Here is a 24,853-nt window from a genome sequence, read left to right on the forward strand (position 1 = left end):
AATTTATGTTTACTTATCTGATTGATTAGGTGAACACCAAACATAATCCCACTATGAATACTATAGGTGGCCTGTTTTTTGGGGGGTACTACAAGTACAAACAAGTATATATCTAAAAAGTGCAGAGTTATTTCCTTGATTTTCAAATATCATACCCATTTGTAAGACAATAAAATGTTTTACTTGTTCTGCCAATGTTGAATACCATCAGACTGCAGCCAGGGACATTTTCAGGTGCTGGTAGGGAAACAATGGCTATATGCAGGTCCTATGGAGAGAAGTGTATGCTCGGAGTGGGGGAGGGCTGCTGAAGCTGAGCTGCCATCTGGCTTATAATCACAGGCTGCAGAAGGAGATGCCTGGTTATCATCGCCACCTGCCTATACCCCTCTATTATTCTTGTGATCAATGACGTCTGCAAACAAGAATGGTAACCATGCATGCTTAAACAGAAAAAATATAGATTGTACATACCTACACCTAATTCTGAATAATAAACAGGTAAAGACAGCTATGATGATATGACCAAATATATTGTTAGGTTTCCCCCCTTTCATCTGTGATATTACTGTGTGTTCTCATCTGTACGTAGTTTGATAATTCCATCAGAATCCCTCCTTAATCAAGGGTAATAAATTAACACAATTTATCAATGTGAATTTACTGATCAGTCACTGAATTAGTCACTGAATTAGGATCAGTTGCCTATTCACCACAAGGTGTACGGTAAAATTATAAAGCAGATATTGTAATGGTATTTTAAAACTGTCAGGAATAATACAGTCCAATTACAAAATGGTGACAATGGTACGCGTTTAATGAGTCAGGGTATGAGTCAAGGACACCAATACCCATACAACATTTCGTCTTCGCACATGCGCTTTACAGGCTGTTGTGTCCATGTGTAGGCGAATCACGTGGAGAGAATCCGTTGATCGTCTTGTCCCTGCTGTAGGAGTTGCTCCGTTCTTGATTTCATTTTGGTTGCTACCTCGCTTTGTTTTTAAACACTCCCCCCCCCCCCCCCTCATACATTTCACCGAAGAATGAGCGACAACGAAGATATCGATGTTGACAGTGACGTAAGTTAATGTGCTCGCTCGAGCCTTTGAGGGAAACGTATACTAGCTAGCTAGTGTAGCTGAACTGGCAGATCAGAAATATTTGACCCAGTAACCTGCAAACCCAGTTAGCTAAAACATTCAAACGTTTGACTTACCAGTTTTAGAAGAATGTAGTTAGCAAGCGTTAGCCAACACGGAGCTTGCCTGTTCTAGTTGAAGTGGTTAACTGAATGAAAATCGCTTGCTACCTGGCTAGACCCTTGGGCATCAACAAACAGCGATGCCTGCGACGCAAAATCCATCTGCATCATTTGTATATATTGTAAGATGATAACCCCATCATTACACTGCTCTGCACTGGGGTTGTTTATCTTGAAAGTAGATCACCCCAAAATTATGCTGAGATGCACTGGTGTCGGAACGCAAAAATGGTTACATTAAGACACCTGGAGCTGGTTCCAGATATGGGTCTGAAAACGTACCTCAATGCAGGAATGGGATTAGCTCATGACGCTGTCCCATTACATTACACATCATTGGATGAAGGCGTATTTTGTACGGGGAGTTAAGAGCTCTGACACTTAGTCTCAACATTAACACTCATCACTTGCAGTCGAGTTTTGGAAGGATACGGAGCTTGTATTTCATATTAGTGAAAAATAAATGTAATACAATATGTTCAATTGATACACACCTTTTTATAGGGTTAGCGTTCCCACACTATCTTCACGAACAACGCTTGTTGACAGAGGCACCACCTGTGCTAATTCGCTATGGTCCGAACACCTGTGTGTAAAGGCGTCAGCATGCTTCCGTTCGGCTGGCATATACTCCCTTAAAACCTTCGTGAGAAAAAAACCGGCAATAGTACTGTTTGTCCATTACATCAAGATATCTGTCATTAATTTTGACATTTTTGTAGCGGAGATGATAGTTGCACAATTTTGCTTCTGACTAGGATGTTTGAAGTTAAAAAACGTGAATGAGGACAAGTCTTTTTATTTTTTTTTGCATTGTGGAAAACATGTTTATTTGTCAACTCAAAACAACCGCTTCTGTTAGGACCATTGAGACACAATCCACTCCAACTGAAGATCAGTTTGAGAAGGTCCAAGCACAAGGTGTTTGAATGTCCTTAGGTTAAGGTGTTGATGTATAATGGCGGACGTATAGGGGTCATGGTGCCATCATCCTCCGCTGCTCACTTGAAGCACTTGCCCTGGTTAAAGGGTTTTCCCACGTGTTTGAACTCTCCCTCCCAAGCAAAGTACTCCTTGACCATGGTCTTGGTTTCGCCGCTGTCGGTGTCCAGTTTGCGCCAGGCGTACGACTCGTAATCAATCTGCCAGTCATCAGACAGAGTGAAAGCTAAGTCCTGTCCTCTGAAGATCCAGATTCCAGAAATGCTACTGTCGTTGTTCCCGCCGAACAGGATCACGCTTGCGGAGTTTGTCAAGTCGCTGGAACATTCCCATGATGAGGTTGCAGCTCATGAAGGTCATGGTAAGCTCCTCTGGGTATTTGTACTCGCCGTACCAGATGGAGTAGCCCTCCTTGTCAAAGTGTTCGCAGAAGTGGGGCACGGCTACAGTCAGCGTGTCCTCGTTAGAGCACTTCCTCTTGAACTCGTCCATGACAAACGCACTCTTTGGTAGGTGAGCGAAAGGGTCCGTTGTTTTGGGTTCTGAAGCCAGAGCTGCTTCACACTCGTCCATTTCCTCCTCAGCAGGGGCAGCTTCCTTCTCTTCCTTCTTCTTCTTATCCTTCTTCTCCTGAGGTTTGCCTGCCTCCTTTCCAGCCTTCTCTTTCTTGGGAGGGGCGTCTTTCTTGGGAAGGCTGTCCTTCTTGGGCTGCATGTCAGAGAACTTCTTGGGATCAAACTGAGCCATCTTGTGGCAGAGCTTGACCTCTCCGAGCACGGTCTTGAACTGGGGCTGGTTGACGCAGGTCTGGAACCAACGGGTCACGTTGGGGAAAGGTTGGCGGAAGGAAGGCTCAAGGACCTGTTTAAAGAGCCAGATCATGCTACAGGCCACGCTGATATCAGCGAGGCTGACTGGCTCTCCAACCAGGAAGGTCCTGGTGTTGAGGTGATGGTTGAGGACAGACAGAACCTTCTTCACCTCCTCCTTGGCTTGCTCTGTTGCCTGCTTGTTGAACTGCATGATTCCCAAGGTTGGGAAGACCCACGCAGAGGCTGGAGGGATGATTTCAGCATCAGCAAAGCTTACTCACTGAAGCACCTGGGCCTGGGGACTGCTGCCACGCAGGGCCTCATTGCTCAGGTAGTGAGCAATGGCATTACGCTCGAATAGACAGAAGCCGTCATCGCCCTGAAAAGCTGGAACCTTGCCCAAGGGGAAGTTGTTGAGGAAGGCGGGGGTACGGTTCGTCTGCCCGAAAGTGAAGGCAGGGGCGCTGCTGGCCACCTTGAGGCAGGCACCGCTGTACTGGGCTGCAATCTGAGCCTTGGAGGCTCTCCAGTTTTGTGGATATGTGTACAGAGTCCCTGCCGCCATCTTTAGGACGAGAGAAAAAAAGCGAATGAGGACGAGTCTTCTCTCCTTGAATGACAACATGCACGTCATTGTAGGATCCCTACTGTTGACCAATCGCCGACGAGGAGGGCGTAGACTTTGGCTACCAACTTCTGCTTGCCTCGAGGAAAGAAATGTGTTCTCGAACAATCTGTGCTAATTATCAATCTAGCATCCGCTTAACACCTGTCACAGAAGGTTGGTGGCACCTGAATTGGGGAGGATGGGCTCGTGGTACTGTCGCGAGTGGAATGGTAACAAATACATCAAACACGTGGTTTGATGCAATTCCATTTACTTCGTTCCAGCCATTATTAGGAGCCGTTCTCCGCCGAGCAGCCTCCACTGACCTGTTTGTACACCGTGGGAGAAAGTGTAGTTTGTCAACTGGAGGCACACACAGCATATAGATCTGTACAAAACTCCCACAGTAAGTCTTTTTTTATTTGAAATATTATTTATTGCTGACATGAGAGATAAGGAGCATGCAGTGCGTTCTGAAAATATTCAGACCCCTTGACTTTTTCCACATAGTTACATTACAGCCTTATTTTAAAACAGATAAATGTTTTTTTTTCTCATCAATCTGCATACAATACCTCATAATGACAAAGCAAAAACGGGCTTTTAGAAATGTTTGCTAATGTATAAACTGATACCAAATTTACATACGTATTCAGACCCTTTGCTATGAGACTCGAAATTGAGCTCAGGTACATCCTGTTTCCATGGATCATCCTGGAGATGTTTCTACAACTTTGATTTGAGTCCACCTGTGGTAGATTCAATTGATTGGACATGATTTGGAAAGGCACACACCTGTCTATATAAGGTCCCACAGTTGACAGTGCATGTCAGAGCAAAAACCTAGACATGAGGTCGACGGAATTGTCCGTAGAGCTCCGAAACAGGATTGCGTCGAGGCACAGATCTGGGGAAGGGTACCAAAACATTTCTGAGGGCCAAACTTTTTCAGCGTCCTGAGGGGGAACAGGCACTGTCGTGCCTTCTTCGTGACTGTGCGTGTGGACCATTTTAAGTCTAGTGATTTGGACACAAGGAACTTGAAGCGCTCTACCTGCTCCACAACTGCCCATTGATGTGGGTGGGGTGTGCTCGTTCCCCCTAATTTCCTGTAGTCCACAATCAGCTCCTTGGTCTTCTTGACATTGAGGGAGAAGTTGTTGCTCCGACCCCACACTGCCAGGTCACTGACCTCCTTCCTGTAGGCTGACTCTTGTCGCCAGTGATCAGGTCTGCCACTGTCGTGTCGTCAGCGAACTTGATAATGGCGTTGAAGTCCATACAGTTGTGGGTGAACAGGGAGTACAGGAGGGAACTAAGCACACACACCTGTGGGGCCACTGTGTGAAAGGTCAGTGTGGTTGAGGGGATGTTGCCTACCCTCACCACATGTGGTTGGCCCATCAGGAAGTCCAGGATTCAGTTGCAGACCTGGCCAAGATAAAGCAAAGCAGTACGAAAGAAAGAAACAACAACACAGAGTTGCACATGGAATAAACAAGTGTCCAGTCAATAACACAATAAAAAAATAAAAAAGTCTATATACAGTGTGTGCAAATGGCATGAGGTATGGCAATAAATAGGCCATAGTAGCAAAGTAATTACAATTTAGCAGATCAACACTGGAATTGGAGTGGGTCTAGAGTGGCTGGGATGGTGGAGTTAATGTGTGCCATAACCAGCCTCTCAAAGCACTTCATGATTACAGAAGTGACTGTTACAGGGCAGTAATCATTGTGGCATGAAGCCTTTGAGTTCTTAGGAACAGGAATGAATGTGGTCATCTTAAAACATGCGATGATTACAGACTGGGAAAAGGAGAGGTTGAAAATTGAATGTGAATATGCCTGACAGCTGTTCTGGACATGCTCTGAGAATGCACCCTGGAATATTGTTGGGGCCCAGGGCTTTGCAGGTGTTGACCTGATTTAAAGACCCTTCTCACGTCGGCCTCAGCGTGAGATCACCCAGTCCTCAGAGTGGGTGACGGCCATCACACACGACTCAACGTGGTCAAAGCGTGCATAAAATGCATTGAGTTAATCTTTTAGAGAGGCATCGTTGGGTAGATCACGGTTGGGTCTTCCTTTGTAATCTGTAATGGACTGTAGCCCCTCTCACATGTGGCGGGTGTCGGAGCCTGTGTAATATGAGTCCACCTTATTCCTATAATGTCCTTTTGTTCGTTTGATGAATCTGCTGCATTAATAGCGGGCCTCCTTGTACTTATTCCTGTCTTCGGTCGTAGCATCAGGGTTGTCTACGATAGCTCTGTGTGCGGTAGCCCTGCTTTTTAGTTTAGCTCCAACCTTGGTGTTAATCCAGGGCTTTTGATTGGGGAAGCAGCAAACCCTCACCGTGTGTACCACATCGCCAATGCATTTTCTAATGAAGCGGGTGGTTAGCTCATCTATGTTATCGGCGGAGTCTCTAAACATATTCCTATCAGCGCTAGTAAAGTAGTCCTGTAGCATAACCTCTGATTCTGGAGACCATTTCTCAACGGAGTGAATCGCGGGTACTTCCGGACTCAGCTTCTGCTTGTAAAACAGGAAGCAAGAGTACCGAGGCCTTAATTTTTGTTGTACCTTTATTTAACTAGGCAAGTCAGTTAAGAACAAATTCTTATTTTCAATGACGGCCTAGGAACAGTGGGTTAAAAACTTCTTATTGGCAGGTGGGAGTCCCACCTGGCCAACATCCGGTGGAATTGCAGAGCGTGAAATTCAAACTACAGTATTAAAAATATTTAACTTTTCATAAAATCACGAGTAATACATCAAAATAAAGCTTAACTTCTTGTTAATCCAGCCGCTGTGTCAGATTTCAAAAAGGCTTTACGGCGAAAGCACACCATGCAATTATCCGAGGAGGACAGCGCCCCGCATACAAGCACATGAAACACATATTTCAACCAGGCAGGTGCGACACGAAAGTCAGATATAGCAATATTAAAAATCCCTTACCTTTGATGATATTTTTCTGTTGGCACTCAAAGGTCCCATCAGGTTACATCACAAACGATCCTTTTGTTGGTCCTTTTGTTCGATAATGTCCTTTCTTTATATCCATAAAAACGCTTCAGTCAATAATCCACCCAATTTCCCTCCATCAAAATGCATACAAAATGAATCCCAAACGTTACTAATAAACTTTTCCAAACAAGTCAAACAACATTTATAATCAAACCTTAGGTACCCTAATATGTAAATAATCGATAACATTTAAGACGGAGAATCGTTATTGTCTTTACAGGAGAAAAATACCACGCTCTTGGAGCCACCTAGAAAAACTACAATTTCTGGCTCATTTTTCCAAAAACCAGCCTGAAATTCTAAACTTGACATCTAGTGGAAGCCCTAGGAACTGCAGTCTGGGAGGACTTGGCTTTATAATAAAAGTGATAGCCATTGAAAATAGTGGTAGGCTGAAATTTCTTTTTTTGGGGATGGTTTGTCTTCGGGGTTTTGCCTGCCATATCAGTTCTGTTATACTCACATAGATAATTAACAGTTTTAGAAACTTAAGAGTGTTTTCTATCAAAATCTACCATATGATATATACATATCCTAGCTTCTGGGCCTGAATAACAGGCAGTTTACTTTGGGCACGCTTTTCATCCGGACGTCAAAATACTGCCCCCTACCCAAGAGAGGTTAACTGCCTTGTTCAGAGGCAGAACAACAGATTCTCGGGGATTCGATCTTGCAACCTTTCGGTTACTAGTCCAACGCTCTAACCACTAGGCTACCTGCTGATTAGTGGATGAGGGACGGCCTTGTATGTTTGCTCGTTGGTAGAATATCAGTGGTCTAGGACTGTATCCCCCCTAGTGGTGTTGGAGATGTGTTCATGGAAGTTGGGCATCGCATGTCTTAGTGACGCCAAATAAAATCTCAGGCAACCAAATCAAATCAAATCAAATCAAATTTTATTTGTCACATACACATGGTTAGCAGATGTTAATGCGAGTGTAGCGAAATGCTTGTGCTTCTAGTTCCGACAATGCAGTAATAACAAGTAATCTAACTAACAATTCCAAAACTACTGTCTTGTACACAGTGTAAGGGGATAAAGAATATGTACATAAGGATATATGAATGAGTGATGGTACAGAGCAGTATAGGCAAGATACAGTAGATGGTATCGGGTACAGTATGTACAAATGAGATGAGTATGTAAACAAAGTGGCATAGTATAGTATAAAGTGGCTAGTGATACATGTATTACATAAGGATACCGTCGATGATATAGAGTACAGTATATACGTATGCATATGAGATGAATAATGTAGGGTAAGTAACATTTATATAAGGTAGCATTGTTTAAAGTGGCTAGTGATATATTTACATCATTTCCCATCAATTCCCATTATTAAAGTGGCTGGAGTTGAGTCAGTGTCAGTGTGTTGGCAGCAGCCACTCAGTGTTAGTGGTGGCTGTTTAACAGTCTGATGGCCTTGAGATAGAAGCTGTTTTTCAGTCTCTCGGTCCCAGCTTTGATGCACCTGTACTGACCTCGCCTTCTGGATGATAGCGGGGTGAACAGGCAGTGGCTCGGGTGGTTGATGTCCTTGATGATCTTTATGGCCTTCCTGTGACATCGGGTGGTGTAGGTGTCCTGGAGGGCAGGTAGTTTGCCCCCGGTGATGCGTTGTGCAGACCTCACTACCCTCTGGAGAGCCTTACGGTTGAGGGCGGTGCAGTTGCCATACCAGGCGGTGATACAGCCCGCCAGGATGCTCTCGATTGTGCATCTGTAGAAGTTTGTGAGTGCTTTTGGTGACAAGCCGAATTTCTTCAGCCTCCTGAGGTTGAAGAGGCGCTGCTGCGCCTTCTTCACGATGCTGTCTGTGTGAGTGGACCAATTCAGTTTGTCTGTGATGTGTATGCCGAGGAACTTAAAACTTGCTACCCTCTCCACTACTGTTCCATCGATGTGGATAGGGGGGTGTTCCCTCTGCTGTTTCCTGAAGTCCACAATCATCTCCTTAGTTTTGTTGACGTTGAGTGTGAGGTTGTTTTCCTGACACCACACTCCGAGGGCCCTCACCTCCTCCCTGTAGGCCGTCTCATCGTTGTTGGTAATCAAGCCTACCACTGTTGTGTCGTCCGCAAACTTGATGATTGAGTTGGAGGCGTGCGTGGCCACGCAGTCGTGGGTGAACAGGGAGTACAGGAGAGGGCTCAGAACGCAACCTTGTGGGGCCCCAGTGTTGAGGATCAGCGGGGAGGAGATGTTGTTGCCTACCCTCACCACCTGGGGGCGGCCCGTCAGGAAGTCCAGTACCCAGTTGCACAGGGCGGGGTCGAGACCCAGGGTCTCGAGCTTGATGACGAGCTTGGAGGGAACTATGGTGTTGAATGCCGAGCTGTAGTCGATGAACAGCATTCTCACATAGGTATTCCTCTTGTCCAGATGGGTTAGGGCAGTGTGCAGTGTGGTTGAGATTGCATCGTCTGTGGACCTATTTGGGCGGTAAGCAAATTGGAGTGGGTCTAGGGTGTCAGGTAGGGTGGAGGTGATATGGTCCTTGACTAGTCTCTCAAAGCACTTCATGATGACGGATGTGAGTGCTACGGGGCGGTAGTCATTTAGCTCAGTTACCTTAGCTTTCTTGGGAACAGGAACAATGGTGGCCCTCTTGAAGCATGTGGGAACAGCAGACTGGTATAGGGATTGATTGAATATGTCCGTAAACACACCGGCCAGCTGGTCTGCGCATGCTCTGAGGGCGCGGCTGGGGATGCCATCTGGGCCTGCAGCCTTGCGAGGGTTAACACGTTTAAATGTCTTACTCACCTCGGCTGCAGTGAAGGAGAGACCGCATGTTTTCGTTGCAGGCCGTGTCAGTGGCACTGTATTGTCCTCAAAGCGGGCAAAAAAGTTATTTAGTCTGCCTGGGAGCAAGACATCCTGGTCCGTGACTGGGCTGGGTTTCTTCCTGTAGTCCGTGATTGACTGTAGACCCTGCCACATGCCTCTTGTGTCTGAGCCGTTGAATTGAGATTCTACTTTGTCTCTGTACTGGCGCTTAGCTTGTTTGATAGCCTTGCGGAGGGAATAGCTGCACTGTTTGTATTCGGTCATGTTACCAGACACCTTGCCCTGATTAAAAGCAGTGGTTCGCGCTTTCAGTTTCACACGAATGCTGCCATCAATCCACGGTTTCTGGTTAGGGAATGTTTTAATCGTTGCTATGGGAACGACATCTTCAACGCACGTTCTAATGAACTCGCACACCGAATCAGCGTATTCGTCAATGTTGTTATCTGACGCAATACGAAACATCTCCCAGTCCACGTGATGGAAGCAGTCTTGGAGTGTGGAGTCAGCTTGGTCGGACCAGCGTTGGACAGACCTCAGCGTGGGAGCCTCTTGTTTTAGTTTCTGTCTGTAGGCAGGGATCAACAAAATGGAGTCGTGGTCAGCTTTTCCGAAAGGGGAGCGGGGCAGGGCCTTATATGCGTCGCGGAAGTTAGAGTAACAATGGTCCAAGGTCTTTCCTCCCCTGGTTGCGCAATCGATATGCTGATAAAATTTGGGGAGTCTTGTTTTCAGATTAGCCTTGTTAAAATCCCCAGCTACAATGAATGCAGCCTCCGGATAAATTGTTTCCAGTTTGCAGAGAGTTAAATAAAGTTCGTTCAGAGCCATCGATGTGTCTGCTTGGGGGGGGATATATACGGCTGTGATTATAATCGAAGAGAATTCTCTTGGTAGATAATGCGGTCTACATTTGATTGTGAGGAATTCTAAATCAGGTGAACAGAAGGATTTGAGTTCCTGTATGTTTCTTTCATCGCACCATGTCACGTTAGTCATAAGGCATACGCCCCCGCCCCTCTTTTTACCAGAAAGATGTTTTTTCCTGTCTGCGCGATGCGTGGAGAAACCTGTTGGCTGCACCGCTTCGGATAGCGTCTCTCCAGTAAGCCACGTTTCCGTGAAGCAAAGAACGTTACAGTCTCTGATGTCCCTCTGGAATGCTACCCTTGCTCGGATTTCATCAACCTTGTTGTCAAGAGACTGGACATTGGCAAGAAGAATGCTAGGGAGTGGTGCGCGCTGTGCCCGTCTCCGGAGTCTGACCAGAAGACCGCCTCGTTTCCCTCTCTTTCGGAGTCGTTTTTTTGGGTCGCTGCATAGGATCCACTCCGTTGTCCTGTTTGTAAGGCAGAACACAGGATCCGCGTCGCGAAAAACATATTCTTGGTCGTACTGATGGTGAGTTGATGCTGATCTTATATTCAGTAGTTCTTCTCGACTGTATGTAATGAAACCTAAGATGACCTGGGGTACTAATGTAAGAAATAACACGTAAAAAAACAAAAAACTGCATAGTTTCCTAGGAACGCGAAGCGAGGCGGCCATCTCTGTCGGCGCCGGAAGTAGAACAGAAAGGCAGCCTCTGGGTATAGGCCTTGTACAGTTCATTAAACGCGACCTGCCATTCCATAATGGCTGCTGTGGCTACTGCTAGCTAGCTAGCTAGCATCAGGACTTATTTGACATAACGTTTGATTTGAAAACAAGCAGTATTTAAATCTTCTTGGAGTAGGCTTTTGAAACATATGGCCTTTATCTTTCACCAGCGAGAAAGACTCCTTAAAATGAAAAGGATACTTACTGTAGCAGTTTTGCACACATCCATACAGCTATGGGTGCCTACAGCCAACAAAACTATACTTTTGCTACACTTCTCGAGTTACGCTGACACACAGGTGTTCAAAGCATGCTAGATAGCACACACAGGTGGTCGCCTCTGTCTGTTTTCCATTAACGAGCACTGTAACATGGAGATATGACCTTCTGCTAACCCTACAAAAGGTGTGTAGTAAATAGAGGTCGGCCGTTTATGATTTCCAATGCCGATTATTCTAGGACCAAAAAAAAGCTGATACAGATTAATCGGCCGTTTAAACAAATATATATATATTTTTTTATTTATTTATATTTATTTATTCATTAATCATTATTTTTGTTTATATATTTGTAATGCCATTACAACAATACTGAATGAACAATAAACACAAAAATAAAATCTATTTAGTCTCAAATAAATGAAACATGTTTAAACAATGCAAAAACACAGTGTTGGAGAAGAAAGTAAAAGTGCAATATGTGCCATTCAAGTTCCTTGCTCAGAACATGAGAACATATGAAAGCTTGTGGTTCAATATTGCTAGTTCTTCAATATTCCCAGTTAACTTGTTATGGCTGCAATCCCGATATTGGGATAAGTGTCATCAACAACCGCTGAATAGCATAGCGCTACATACAATAAATATTACTATAAATATTTACATTCATGAAATCACAAGTGCAATATAGGAAAACACAGTTTAGCCTTTTGTTAATCCACCTGTCGTGTCAGATTTTGAAATGATGCTTTACAGAGAAAGCAATCCAAGCGTTTGTGTAAGTTTATCGATCGCACGATAAAACATTAAGTACACTTAGCATCAGGTAGCTCGGTCACGAAAATCAGAAAAGCAATCAAATTAATCGTTTACCTTTGATCTTCGAATGTTTTCACTCACGAGACTCCCAGTTACACAACAAATACCCCCGTTATGTTTGTTCCATAAAGATGATTTTTATATCCAAAATACCCCCGTTATGTTCAGAAATCCACAGGAAAGAGCGGTCACGAAAACGCAGACAAATTCTAAATAGTTTCCATAATGTCCACAGAAACATGTCAAACATTTTTTATAATCAATCGTCTGGTTGTTTTTAAAATGTATAATCAATAATATATCAACCGCAAATGTCTTTCACAGTAGGAGAGGGGAAAACAATGGCTGTCCAAATTCTGTTGTGCGAGCAAAACACGTGACCACTTGACGGGATGTTATTGTTCTGGCTCATTTTTCAAAATAAAATCCTGAAACTATGTCTGGAGACTGTTGACACCTTGAGGAAGCGATAGTAAAAGGAATCTGGTTCATATCCCTTTAAATCCAGCAAAGGGAGGCTATGGAACATGGAGTTTTCAAAATAGAAGCCACTTCCTGTTTTGATTTTCGCCTGCAATATCAGTTCTGTTATACTCACAGACAATATTTTGGAAACTTTAGTGTTTTTTTATCCAATACTAATAATAATATGCATATATTAGCAACTGAGACTGAGGAGCTGGCCGTTTACAATGGGCACCTTTTCATCCAAGCTACTCAATACTGCCCGTGCAGTCATAAAAAGTTAAGACATTTTAGGTTGTAGTTATTATAGGAATTATGACGCGTCAACCTTTTCTCTCTTTACCATTTTCTATTTCATATACCTTTGACTACTATTCTAATAGGCACTTTAGTATTGCCAGCCTAATCTCAGGAGTCGATAGGCCTGAAGTCATAAACAGCTCTGTGAAGCAAGCATTGCTAAGAGCTGCTGGCAAACGCAGTAAAGTTTGAATGAATGCTTACGAGCCTTCTGCCGCCTACCTCAGTCAGACTGCTCTATCAAATCATAGACTTAATTATAATATAATAAACACAGAAATACGAGCTGTTGGTCATTAGGGGTGGCAGGGTAGCCTAGTGGTTAGAGCGTTTGACTGGTAACCGGAAGGTTGCAAGTTCAAACCCCCGAGCTGACAAGGTACAAATCTGTCGTTCTGCCCTTGAACAGGCAGTTAACCCACTGTTCCTAGGCCATCATTGAAAATAAGAATGTGTTCTTAACTGACTTGCCTAGTTAAATAAAGGTAAAATAAACATCGACTGACACTAATTAGCATAACGCAACAGACATAAATATTCCTATTCATGAAAATCACAAGTGAAATATATTGAGACACCCTGTCATCTCAGATTTTCAAAATGTGCTTTACAGCCAAAGCTAGACAAGCATTTGTGTAAGTTTATCGATAGCCTAGCATAGCATTTTGTCCAGCTAGCAGCAGGTAACTTGGTCCCGGAAATCAGAAAAGCAATCAAATTAAATTGTTTACCTTTGATGAGCTTCTGATGTTTTCACTCACGAGACTCCCAGTTAGATAGCCAATGTTCCTTTTTTCCAAAAATATAATTTTTGTAGGCGAAATAGCTCCGTTTGTTCTTCACGTTTGGCTGAGAAATCGCCGGGAAATTGCAGTCACAAAAACGCTGAAAAATATTAAAAATTAGCTCCATAATATCGACAGAAACATGGCAAAACTTGTTTATAATCAGTCCTCAAGGTGTTTTTCAAATATCTATTCGATCCACGGGACAATTGGTTTTTCAGTAGGACCGATTAGAATAATGACTACTTCTGTATTTTACGCGAGAATCACTCTGAGAGCCATCAGGTGACCATTTGCGCAATGTAGCTGCTTACGGGTATTCTTCAACATAAATGCGTAAAACTACGTCACAATGCTGTAGACACCTTGGGGAATACGGAGAAAAAGTAATCTGGTTGATAGCCCATTCACTGCTCAATAGGGACGCATTGGAACGCAGAGCTTCCGGAGTGGATTTTTCTCAGGCTTTCGCCTGCAATATCAGTTATCTTATACTCACAGACAATATTTTTACAGTTTTGGAAACTTTAGAGTGTTTTCTATCCTAAGCTGTCAATTATATGCATATTCTAGCATCTTGTCCTGACAAAATATCCTGTTTACTACGGGAACGTTATTTTTCCAAAAATGAAAATACTGCCCCCTAGTCACAAAAGGTTAAGCACACTCTGCCAACCCGGATGTCCTAGCCGTGTCTGAATCGTGGCTTAGGAAGGCCACCAAGAACCCTGAAATTTCCATCCCTAACTATAACATTTTCTGACAAGATAGAACTGCCAAAGGGGGCGGTGTTAGCCTACAGAATTCTGTCCTACTATCCAGGCCTGTACCCAAACAATACTGGAACATGCTTAACACCCCAGCTATCCTACAATCTCCCTTAAATACTTCAGCAAGCAGGCCTTTCTAATCGACCTGGCCCGGGTATCCTGGAAGGATATTGACCTCATTCCGTCAATAGAGGATGCCTGGTTATTTAAAAAAAATGCCTTCCTCACCATCTTCAATAAGCATGCCCCATTCAAAACATGTAGAACCAGGAACAGATATAGCCCTTGGTTCTCTCCAGACCTGACTGCCCTTAACCAGCACAAAAACATTATATGATGTTCTGCATTAGCATCAAACAGCCCCCGTGATATGCAACTTTTCAGGGCAGTCAGAAACCAATATACACAGGCAGTTAGAAAAGCCAAGGCTAGCTTTTTCAAGCAGAAATGTTCTTCCTGCAACACAAACTCAAAAAGGTTTTGGGACACTGTAAAGTCCATGGAGAAAAAGAGCACCTCCTCCCAGCTGCCCACTGCACTGAGGATATTAAGCTCTGTCACCACCGATGAATCCACTATAATTGAGAATTTCAATAAGCATTTTCTACGGCTGGCCCTGCTTTCCACCTGGCTACCCCTACCCAGGTCAACTGCACTGTACCCCCCACTAGAGGTTGACCGATTATGATTTTTCAACGCCGATTATTGGAGGACCAAAAAAGGCCGATACCGATTAATCTGACAATTTAAAAATGTAAATTAAATGTATTTGTAATTACAGCAATACTGAATGAACACTTATTTTAACTGAATATAATACATCAATAAAATCAATTTAGCCTCAAATGAATGAAACATGTTCAATTTGGTTTAAATAATGCAAAAACAAAGTGTTGTAGAAGAAAGTAAAAGTGCAATATGTGCCATGTAAAAAAGCTAACATTTAAGTTCCTTGCTCAGAACATGAGAACATATGAAAGCTGGTGGTTCCTTTTAACATGAGTCTTCAATTTTCCCAGGTAAGAAGTTTTAGGTTGTAGTTATTATAGGACTATTTCTCTCTATAAGATTTGTATTTCATATACCTTTGACTATTGGATGTTCTTATAGGCACTTTAGTATTTCCAGTGTAACAGTATAGCTTCCATCTCTCTCCTAAATCATAGACTTAATAATAACATAATGACACACAGAAATACGAGCCTTAGGTCATTGATATGGTCGAATCCAGAAACTATCATTTCGAAAAACAAAACGTTTATTATTTCAGTGAAATACGGAACCGTTCCGTATTTTATCTAACGGATGGCATCCCTAAGTCTAAATATTGCAGTTACATTGCACAACCTTCAATGTTATGTCATAATTACGTAAAATTCTTGCAAATTAGTTCGCAATGAGCCAGGCGGCCCAACCTGACTGACTCTGCGTGCAATGAACGCAAGAGAAGTGACACAATTTCACCTGGTTAATATTGCCTGCTAACCTTTCTTTTAGCTAAATTCTTACTGCATTCGCGTAACAGGCAGGCTCCTCGTGAGGCAGGTGGTTAGAGCGTTGGACTAGTTAACCTTAAGGTTGCAAGATTGAATCCCTGAGCTGACAAGGTAAAAATCTGTCATTCTGCTCCTGAACAAGGCAGTTAACCCACCATTCCTAGGCCGTCATTGAAAAAAAAATGTGTTAACTGACTTGCCTGGTTACATAAAGTTAAAGTTAAAAAAAGTTTAAAAAAAATCTGCGTCCAAAAATACAGATTTCTGATTGTTATGAAAACTTGAAATCGGCCCTAATTAATCGGCAATTCCGATTAATCAGTCGACCTCTACCCCCCACAGAAACTCGCCCAAGCATTCCCCATTTCTCCTTCTCCCAAATCCAGTCAGCTGATGTTCTGAAAGAGCTGCAAAATCTCGACCCCTAGAAATCCGGGCTAGACAATCTGGACCCTTTCTTTCTAAAATGATCCTCCAAAATTGTTGCAACCCCTATTACTAGCCTCTCTTTCGTGTCGTCTGAGATTCCCAAAGATTGGAAAGCAGCTGCGGTCATCCCCCTCTTCAAAGGGGGGGACACTCTTGACCCAAACTGCTACAGATCTATATCTATCCTACCCTGCCTTTCTAAGGTCTTCGAAAGCCAAGTCAACAAACAGATTACCGACCATTTCGAATCCCACCGCACCTTCTCCGCTATGCAATCTGGTTTCAGAGCTGGTTATGGGTGCACCTCAGCCACGCTCAAGGTCCTAAACGATATCTTAACCGCCATCGATAAGAAACAACACTGTGCAGCCGTATTCATTGACCTGGCCAAGGATTTAGACTCTGTCAATCACCATGTCCTCATCGGCAGACTCGATAGCCTTGGTTTCTCAAATGATTGCCTCGCCTGGTTCACCAACTACTTCTCTGATAGAGTTCAGTGTGTCAAATCGGAGGGCCTGTTGTCCGGGCCTCTGGCAGTCTCTATGGGGATGCCACGGTTCAATTCTTGGGCCAACTCTCTTCTCTGTATACATCAATGATGTCGCTCTTGCTGCTGGTGAGTCTCTGATCCACCTGTACGCACACGACACAATTCTGTATACTTCCGGCCCTTCTTTGGACACTGTGTTAACAACCCTCCAGACGAGCTTCAATGCCATACAACTCTCCTTCCGTGGCCTCCAACTGCTCTTAAATACAAGTAAAACTAAATGCATGCTCTTCAACAGATCGCTGCCTGCACCTGCCCGCCCGTCCAGCATCACTACTCTGGACGGTTCTGACTTAGAATATGTGGACAACTACAAATACCTAGGTGTCTGGTTAGACTGTAAACTCTCCTTCCAGACTCACATCAAACATCTCCAATCCACAGTTAAGTCTAGTATTGGCTTCCTATTTCACAACAAAGCATCCTTCACTCATGCTTCCAAACATACCCTCGTAAAACTGACCATCCTACCGATCCTCGACTTCGGCGATGTCATTTACAAAATAGCCTCCAATACCCTACTCAATAAATTGGATGCAGTCTATCACAGTGCCATCCGTTTTGTCACCAAAACCCCATATACTAACCACCACTGCGACCTGTACGCTCTCGTGGGCTGTCCCTCGCTTCATACTCGTCGCCAAACCCACTGGCTCCAGGTCATCTACAAGACCCTGCTAGGTAAAGTCCCCACTTATCTCAGCTCGCTGGTCACCATAACAGCACCCACTCGTAGCACGTGCTCCTGCAGGTATATCTCTCTGGTCACCCCCAAAACCAATTCTTTCTTTGGCCGTCTCTCCTTCCAGTTCTCTGCTGCCAATGACTGGAACAAACTACAAAAATCTCTGAAACTGGAAACACTTATCTCCCTCACTAGCTTTAAGCACCAGCTGTCAGAGCAGCTCACATATCACTGCACCTGTACATAGCCCATCTATAGTTTAGCTCAAACAACTACTGCTTCCCCTACTGTATTTATTTTGCTCCTTTGCACCCCATTATATTTATTTCTACTTTGCACCCCATTATTTTTATTTCTACTTTGCACATTCTTCCACTGCAAATCTACCATTCCAGTGTTTTACTTGCTATATTGTATTTACTTCGCCACCAGGGTCTTTTTTTTGCCTTTACCTCCCTTATCTCACCTCATTTGCTCACATCGTATATAGACTTATTTTTCTACTGAATGTGTCGAACTGCTTTGCCTTATCTTGGCCAGGTCGCAATTGTAAATGAGAACTTGTTCTCAACTTGCCTACCTGGTTAAATAAAGTTAAAATAAATAAAAAATATCCAATTGGTAGTTAGTCTCGTCCCATCACTGCAACTCCCAATTCCAATGTGCCTTGCATCCTCTGAAACACGAACCTGCCAAGCCGCACTGCTTCTTGACCCACTGCTCGCTTAACCCGGAAGCCAGCCGCACCGATGTGTCTGAGGAAACACGGTACAACTGGCAACCGAAGTCGGCGTGCATGAGCCCGGCTAGAGCGCGATGGAACATGGATATCCCTGCCGGACAAACGCTCCTCTAACCTGGACAACGCTGGGCCAATTGTGCTCTGCCTCATTGGTCTCCTGGTCGCGGCCAGCAGCGACACAGCCCGGGTTTGAACCTGGGTCTGTAGTAATGCCTCAATCACTGCAATGCAGTGCTTTAGACCACTGCGCACTCTGGAGAAGTGTTGAGACTCTTAACAAAACTCCCCTGCCCAGAAGATACTATTATCAATGTGTGCTATAGGTAGTTTTAGTGTCTATGAATGTGTCAATGGGTGCTAAAGGTTAATATTACCCCACCATCACGGTTGCGAGGTCAGCTTAGCTCATGCAGAGAAGCGTACAAGGGCAGTGCCATTTCTCCGAAGTTAGCTAGCTAGGTATACTTTTCTCTTTTAGATGTAATTTTAGCTAGCTACATGAGGCTTATGAAAGGGTAATTCCATCATATAATGCCTGAACACATCCTGTATTTAGCTACCTAGCAGTATGAAATTACCCATTCCTTTAGTTTGTTTTCTTGCAAGAAACTTGTAAACCTTGCGGCTTAACATAAACATGTCTGATGTGTAAATTCCGTATCAAACTAGTATCACGCTATGCAGAGGATGCCATTCAAAAGTCATGTCATTTTGGATGGTACTATGCACCCCATGAGAGGGAATAATATACATTGTCCTTCCCATCACAATTACACATTGATTTAGACTTTTGACAGGTTGTTCACACTTCATCAGTAGGTGAAAAGACAATGCAGTTATTGCATTTGCGGCTGTTTGTTTCTGTTAAAGCCCAGAAAGCAACATACAGTGCTTTTGGAAAGTATTCAGACCCCTTGTTCTAAAATGTATTACATTGTTTTTTTCTTCAGCAATCTACATACAATACCCCATCATGACAAAGCAGAAACAGGTTTAGAAAAAGTAGCAAATTAATAAAATAAGAACAAACGGAAATTGCATCGCTGCAAAGCTATTTTCAGGTCTTTCCAGAGATGTTCGATCGGGTTCAAGTCCGGCCTCTGGCTGGGCCACTCAAATACATTGAGACTTGTCCCAATGCCACTACTGTGTTGTCTTGGCTGTGTTCTTAGGGTCATTGTCCTGTTGGAAGCTGAACCTTCACCCCAGTCTGAGGTCCTGAGCACTCTGGAGCAGGTTTTCATCAAGGCTCTCTGTACTTTGCTCCGTTCATCTTTCCCTCAATCGTGACTAGTCTCCCAGTCCCTGCTGCTGAAAAACATCCCACAGCATGATGCTGCCACCACCATGCTTCACCGTAGGGATAGGTCCAGGTTTCCTCCAGATGTGATGCTTGGCATTCAGGAAAAAGAGTTCAATCTTGGTTTCATCAGACCAGAGAATCTTGTTTCTCATGGTCTGAGAATCCTTTAGGTGCCTTTTTTTTTTTTAGCAAACTCCAATTGAGCTGTCATGTGCCTTTTTACTGAGGAGTGGCTTCCGTCTGGCCAGTCTACCATTAAGGCCTTATTGGTGGAGTGCTGCAGAGATGGTTGTCCTTCTGGAAGGTTCACCCATCTCCACAGAGGCACTTTGCAGCTGTCAGAGTGACCATCGGGTTCTTGGTCACCTACCTGACCAAGGCCCGTCTCCCCCGATTTGCTCAGTTTGGCCAGGCGGCCAGCTCTAGGAAGAGTCTTGGTGGTTCCAAGTATTGTGAAGCTCAAGTCACTTAGATGTTTTGAACATGTGTTAAAAAAAATGCTAATATTGATCCCATGACTTTGTGCCACCAATACCTTGTCTATAGACTGCTTACAGGGTAAGGAAACCAATGTAATTTTGTAGTTTGGGTGAAATATCCCTTTAAATCGTGCATCAGTCTATATTTATCCTTACTGTCACTAGCATCAACTCATGGCTAATGTGTTAAACCATTGAGTTCAGATTCTAATGGGAATTAAAATGGACAGCCTATGTTTAAAAAAAAAAAATTCAACATTGGAGGAAGAAGCCAACTTTCAAATGTTTGCTTTAACATTTTGCCACCGATTAGGCTTATTGCTAGTTTGGGTTGACATTGATTCCTCTGTGAATCTCTCTTTGCAGGCTGACAAACGAGCACATCACAATGCGCTGGAGCGCAAACGTAGGGACCACATTAAAGACAGCTTCAGCAGTTTACGGGACTCTGTGCCTGTGTTACAAGGGGAGAAGGTTAGTGAAGTTAGTAATCGGTATTTTCTACTATCCAGCTCTGTCAGACTGTAGAATAAATGCAATATAAAGTTAGTAGTTTGTATGAATGTCCAAATGTATTAATGCTAAATGTACTACTGTAGCAATGGTGATCAAATAAGCCTCACCCATTATTTTGAATGGTTTATTTTTCATTAATGAGTTAATAATCAGCTTGGAATGATACTTGGTTCCAATAAGCTAATGGTATTTAGCCTAATCTTGAATAACTAGGCCAGCAGTGTGTGTCATCTGTAATGCTCTGATAAGGACAAATGAAACATTGCCTCATGGCTGAGTTTTTAATTTGCTGCTGACAGCAATCTGTCAAACAGGCTTCCCGAGCTCAGATCCTAGACAAAGCCACAGACTACATCCAGTACATGAGACGAAAAAACCACACACACCAGCAGGACATTGACGACCTGAAGAAGCAGAATGCAATGCTAGAGCAGCAGGGTGAGTGTGGGCTCAATGCCCAGGGACAACTGCAGGTGCAGGAGGGTGAGTCATGGTGTGTCTTGGTCATGGGCACTACTGATCAGAACCATACTTGCACTACTTACGCTCAGCTTCTGATGGCCTTTATTGCATTTTCCCAGTGAACAATGTTTCACGGTGGAGAAGGGAGAGACTTATACTTATCCTATTGTTCTGTGTTTCTCTGGTTGATTTTAGTCCGTGCACTGGAGAAGGCCAAAGGGAACACTACTCTCCAGGCCAACTACTCTTCCTCTGACAGCAGCTGGTACACCAACCCCAAGGGGAGCACAGTGTCTGCCTTCGACGGAGGCTCCGACTCCAGTTCTGAATCAGAGACAGAGGAGCCGGCCAATAGAAAGAAGCTGCGTGTGGAGCCCATCTAGACTCCATCCACAGTGTTATCACCAGAGAGACTCTTATCCACCAGCCCCCTCATGTTCAGTCTGTTTCCATTCTTCTCATGCCAGTCCAGGAGACAGAGGGAAGACCATGTGAGAAAGGTGCGATTGTGGCTTTTCCAACATTTTGTTACGTTACAGCCTTATTCTAAAATCGATTCAAATGTTTTTTAAATGGATGCGCATTACCCCATAATGACAAAGCAAAAACTGTTTTTTTTAAGACATTGTTGCACATTCATTAAAAATAAACGTATCACATTTACACAAGTATTCAGACCCAGTACTTTGTTGAAGCACCTTTGGTAGCGATTACAGCCTCGAGTCTTGGGTATGATGAAGTTTGGCACACCTGTATTTGTGGAGTTTCTCCCATTCTTTTCTGCAGATCCTCTCAAGTCCTGTCAGGTTGGATTTGGAACATCACTGCATAGCTATTTTCAGGTCTCCAGAGATGTTTGATTGGGTTCAAGTCTGGGCTCTGGCTGGGCCATTCAAGGATATTCAGAGACTTGTCCTGAAGTCACTAGTGCATTGTCTTGGCTGTGTGCTTAGTGTCTTTGTCCTGTAGGAAGGTAAGCTGTCACCCCAGTCTGAGGTCCTGAGCAGGTTTTCATCAAGGATCTCTGTACTTTGCTCCGTTCATCTTTCCCTCGATCGTGACTAGTCTACCAGTCCCTGCCGATGAAAAACATCCATACAGCATGATGCTGCCACCACCATGCTTCACCGTAGGTATGGTACCAGGTCTCCTCCAGATGTGACACTTGGCATTCAGGCCAAAGAGTTGAATCTTGGTTTCATCAGACAGGTGAATCTTGTTTCTACATGGTCTGAGAGTCCTTTAGGTGCCGTTTGGCAAACTCCAAGCGGGCTGTCATGTGCCTTTTACTGAGGAGTGGCTTATGTCTGGCCACTACCATTAAGGCCTGTTTGGTGGAGTGTTGCAGAGATGGTTGTCCTTCTGGAAGGTTCTCATATCTCCACAGATGAACTCTGGCGCTCTGTCAGAGTGACCATCATTATTTATTTACAATGACGTTTAACAGTGGGTTAACTGACTTGTTCAGGGGCAGAATGACAGATTTTTACCTTGTCAGCTTGAGGATTCGATCTAGAAATCTTTCGGTTACTGGCCCAACGCTCTAACCACTAGGCTCCCTGCTGCCCCTTTGACCTCATGGCTTGGTTTTTGCTCTGACATGCACTGTCAACTGTGGGACCTTATATAGACAGGTGTGTCTTTGTCATTATGGGTTATTGTGTGTAGATTGAGGAAATGTCTCTATCCATTTCAGAATAAGAATGTAACAATGTGAAAAAAGTTGTGGGGTCTGAATACTTTCCGAATGCAGTGTATATACAACTCTTCAACCTTTATCCTCCTTTGCCAGTGTATTGTCACGCCTCATGGTGCACCAACACCCCCAAAGTGAGACAGCTCTGCAGTTTGAAGGACTTGATGCTTTTAAAACATCATTGTTTTCAGAATCGGATATGAAGGTGAGCAGGTGAACAGCTTTAGTCTAGCTACAACAAATACTCCCATCTCTCGTTTTGAATCACCTCAATGAACCTGTTCGAAGAGTTGAGACTTACACAGACAGACCTTTGAGAAAATGTCCGTAGGAATAGTTTACCTTTTTAATATTTGTACTTTTCCACAAAAGGATGCGAAGTTGCTTTGAAAGAAAATGTATCTAATGCAATCTTCCGGAATCAAGGTGGATGGCTGAAGTCTTTAAATATAGGGATTTGAATATACATATTTAAAAGTGATATGTTGAAATTGATTTCTTATTCCATATTGTACATTTTTGTTCAACTTTACCACTTGTCAATGGAGATTGTTCATCCTTCATCAGTGTTGGCATCATTTAATATATTCTCACCTCACAGGTTCAGCAATGTTTTTATTTTGTTATTCTCAAGAAAATGGAGATTACATTTTTATTTTTTCGAAATGGATAAATACTTAATGTTACACAATGCAGTTAAACCTTTTTATTTGTATTAAAGGAAAAGGCCATATCAGTGTAGTGCATATTACTGTATACTTGGAAATGTTGTCCATTCTACAAAGAAAAACCCCTCAAAATATTTGTCTGTCCTGGTAATGTTTGTCATTTAAATTTTTTATTTTACAGATAATTAGTGTGTAAGGATCTAGATTTTTTTTTTATTCTATTGATATTACAGTTGTTGTAAGTACTGCCAACAATTTTTGGAAGTTGAAGCATACCTTTGCTGAGGAACTATTACAAATAAAACTATTTTATCCAGTCCTGTGTTTAGTGACAGGATGCATTTATTTTGAACGGTAAACTCTTGGTCTGATAGGGTGTTGTGATAGCATAGCATACTTTTAGATGAACAGTCAACTAGATTACCCTTGTTTGACAATACATGTTTGAAAACCTAGATAGACCATGCTTCAAGGTGGTCTTGCTTACAATCTTCCAGCTTTTGTTATGACCTTTGTTAGTGGGGGACTACAATACAGACATAAAATGGTTCTGTACCAAGTCTACCTTTTATCCAGGAAGTCCAATTGCGGTCAGAATACCTGTTTTACAAAGGAGACCTGACCTCGATGGCAGTTTAAAATATATGTCAAAGAATGCCTTACTGTTTGGTGAGTTTTCTTGGTACTTCGTTCTTACCAGCACCATTAGTGTCAATGTTTATCCCACATTTTAAACCCTACATGCTCTAAGCACGGAGTTGCATGGTGCTGGCTGGCCGGCCTATTGCCACTGCCAATTTGAAGTGAGCACTGAGCTCAGATTATCCACATACCTGACACACACCTCTCATGCAGGCTCATCATGCATTTTAAAGGAGCCATCTTTATCTGGTGGTGTAGGCTTGTACCTGTTCTGTTGAATCAAATAAAATGTTATTTGTCACATACACATGGTTAGCAGATGTTAATGCAAGTGTCGTGAAATGCTTGTGCTTCTAGTTCCGACCATGCAGTAATATCTAACAAGTAATCTAACAATTTCACAACAGCTACCTTATAAACACAAGTGTAAAGGAATGAATACGAATATGTACATAAAAATATATGGATGAGCGATGGCCGAACAGCATAGGCAAGATGCAGTAGATGGTATAGAGTACAGTATATACATATGAGATGAGTAATGTAGGGTATGTAAACGTTATATAAAGTGGCTAGTGATACATTTATTACATCTAATTTTTCATTATTAAAGTGGCTAGAGATGTTCAGTATGTTGGCAGAAGCCACTCAATGTTAGTGATTAACAGTCTGATGGCCTTGAGATAGAAGCGGTTTCTCAGTCTCGGTCCCAGCTTTGATGCACCTGTACTGACATCGCCTTCTGGATGATAGCGGGGTGAACAGGCAGTGGCTC

General features: G+C 43.3%; 2 protein-coding genes and 1 pseudogene across 10 annotated transcripts; 1 reads left to right on the plus strand and 2 right to left on the minus strand.

The window, feature by feature from the left end:
* The first annotated feature begins 829 nt into the window (after positions 1–829).
* LOC110505517 (protein max) lies at positions 830–23,753 on the plus strand. Of its 9 annotated transcripts, XR_002470825.2 has the most exons (5): positions 832–1,082; positions 20,461–20,577; positions 20,910–21,093; positions 21,268–21,572; positions 22,865–23,753. XR_002470825.2 is itself a non-coding variant. In XM_036962518.1 (4 exons), exons 1-4 carry the CDS (start codon positions 1,047–1,049, stop codon positions 21,453–21,455), a joined length of 510 nt encoding a protein of 169 aa, XP_036818413.1. In that variant the 5' UTR covers positions 830–1,046; the 3' UTR covers positions 21,456–21,743. The 9 variants fall into 9 exon arrangements, 8 of the variants coding, with proteins under 8 accessions (XP_036818413.1, XP_021440458.1, XP_021440460.1 ...); XM_036962518.1 differs by lacking the exon at positions 22,865–23,753 and having other exon boundaries at positions 830–1,082; positions 20,925–21,093; positions 21,268–21,743; XM_021584783.2 differs by lacking the exon at positions 22,865–23,753 and having other exon boundaries at positions 21,268–21,743.
* On the minus strand, positions 2,078–3,583 carry LOC110505515 (annotated as a pseudogene).
* LOC118944210 (elongation factor 1-gamma-like) lies at positions 3,281–3,589 on the minus strand. The gene has a single exon (XM_036962520.1). The coding sequence runs from the start codon at positions 3,581–3,583 to the stop codon at positions 3,296–3,298; it is 288 nt and encodes a 95-aa protein (XP_036818415.1). The 5' UTR covers positions 3,584–3,589; the 3' UTR covers positions 3,281–3,295.
* Positions 23,754–24,853: the final 1,100 nt, after the last annotated feature.

Source organism: Oncorhynchus mykiss, chromosome 25 (assembly GCF_013265735.2).
Source record: "Oncorhynchus mykiss isolate Arlee chromosome 25, USDA_OmykA_1.1, whole genome shotgun sequence".
NCBI classification, from domain to species: domain Eukaryota; kingdom Metazoa; phylum Chordata; class Actinopteri; order Salmoniformes; family Salmonidae; genus Oncorhynchus; species Oncorhynchus mykiss.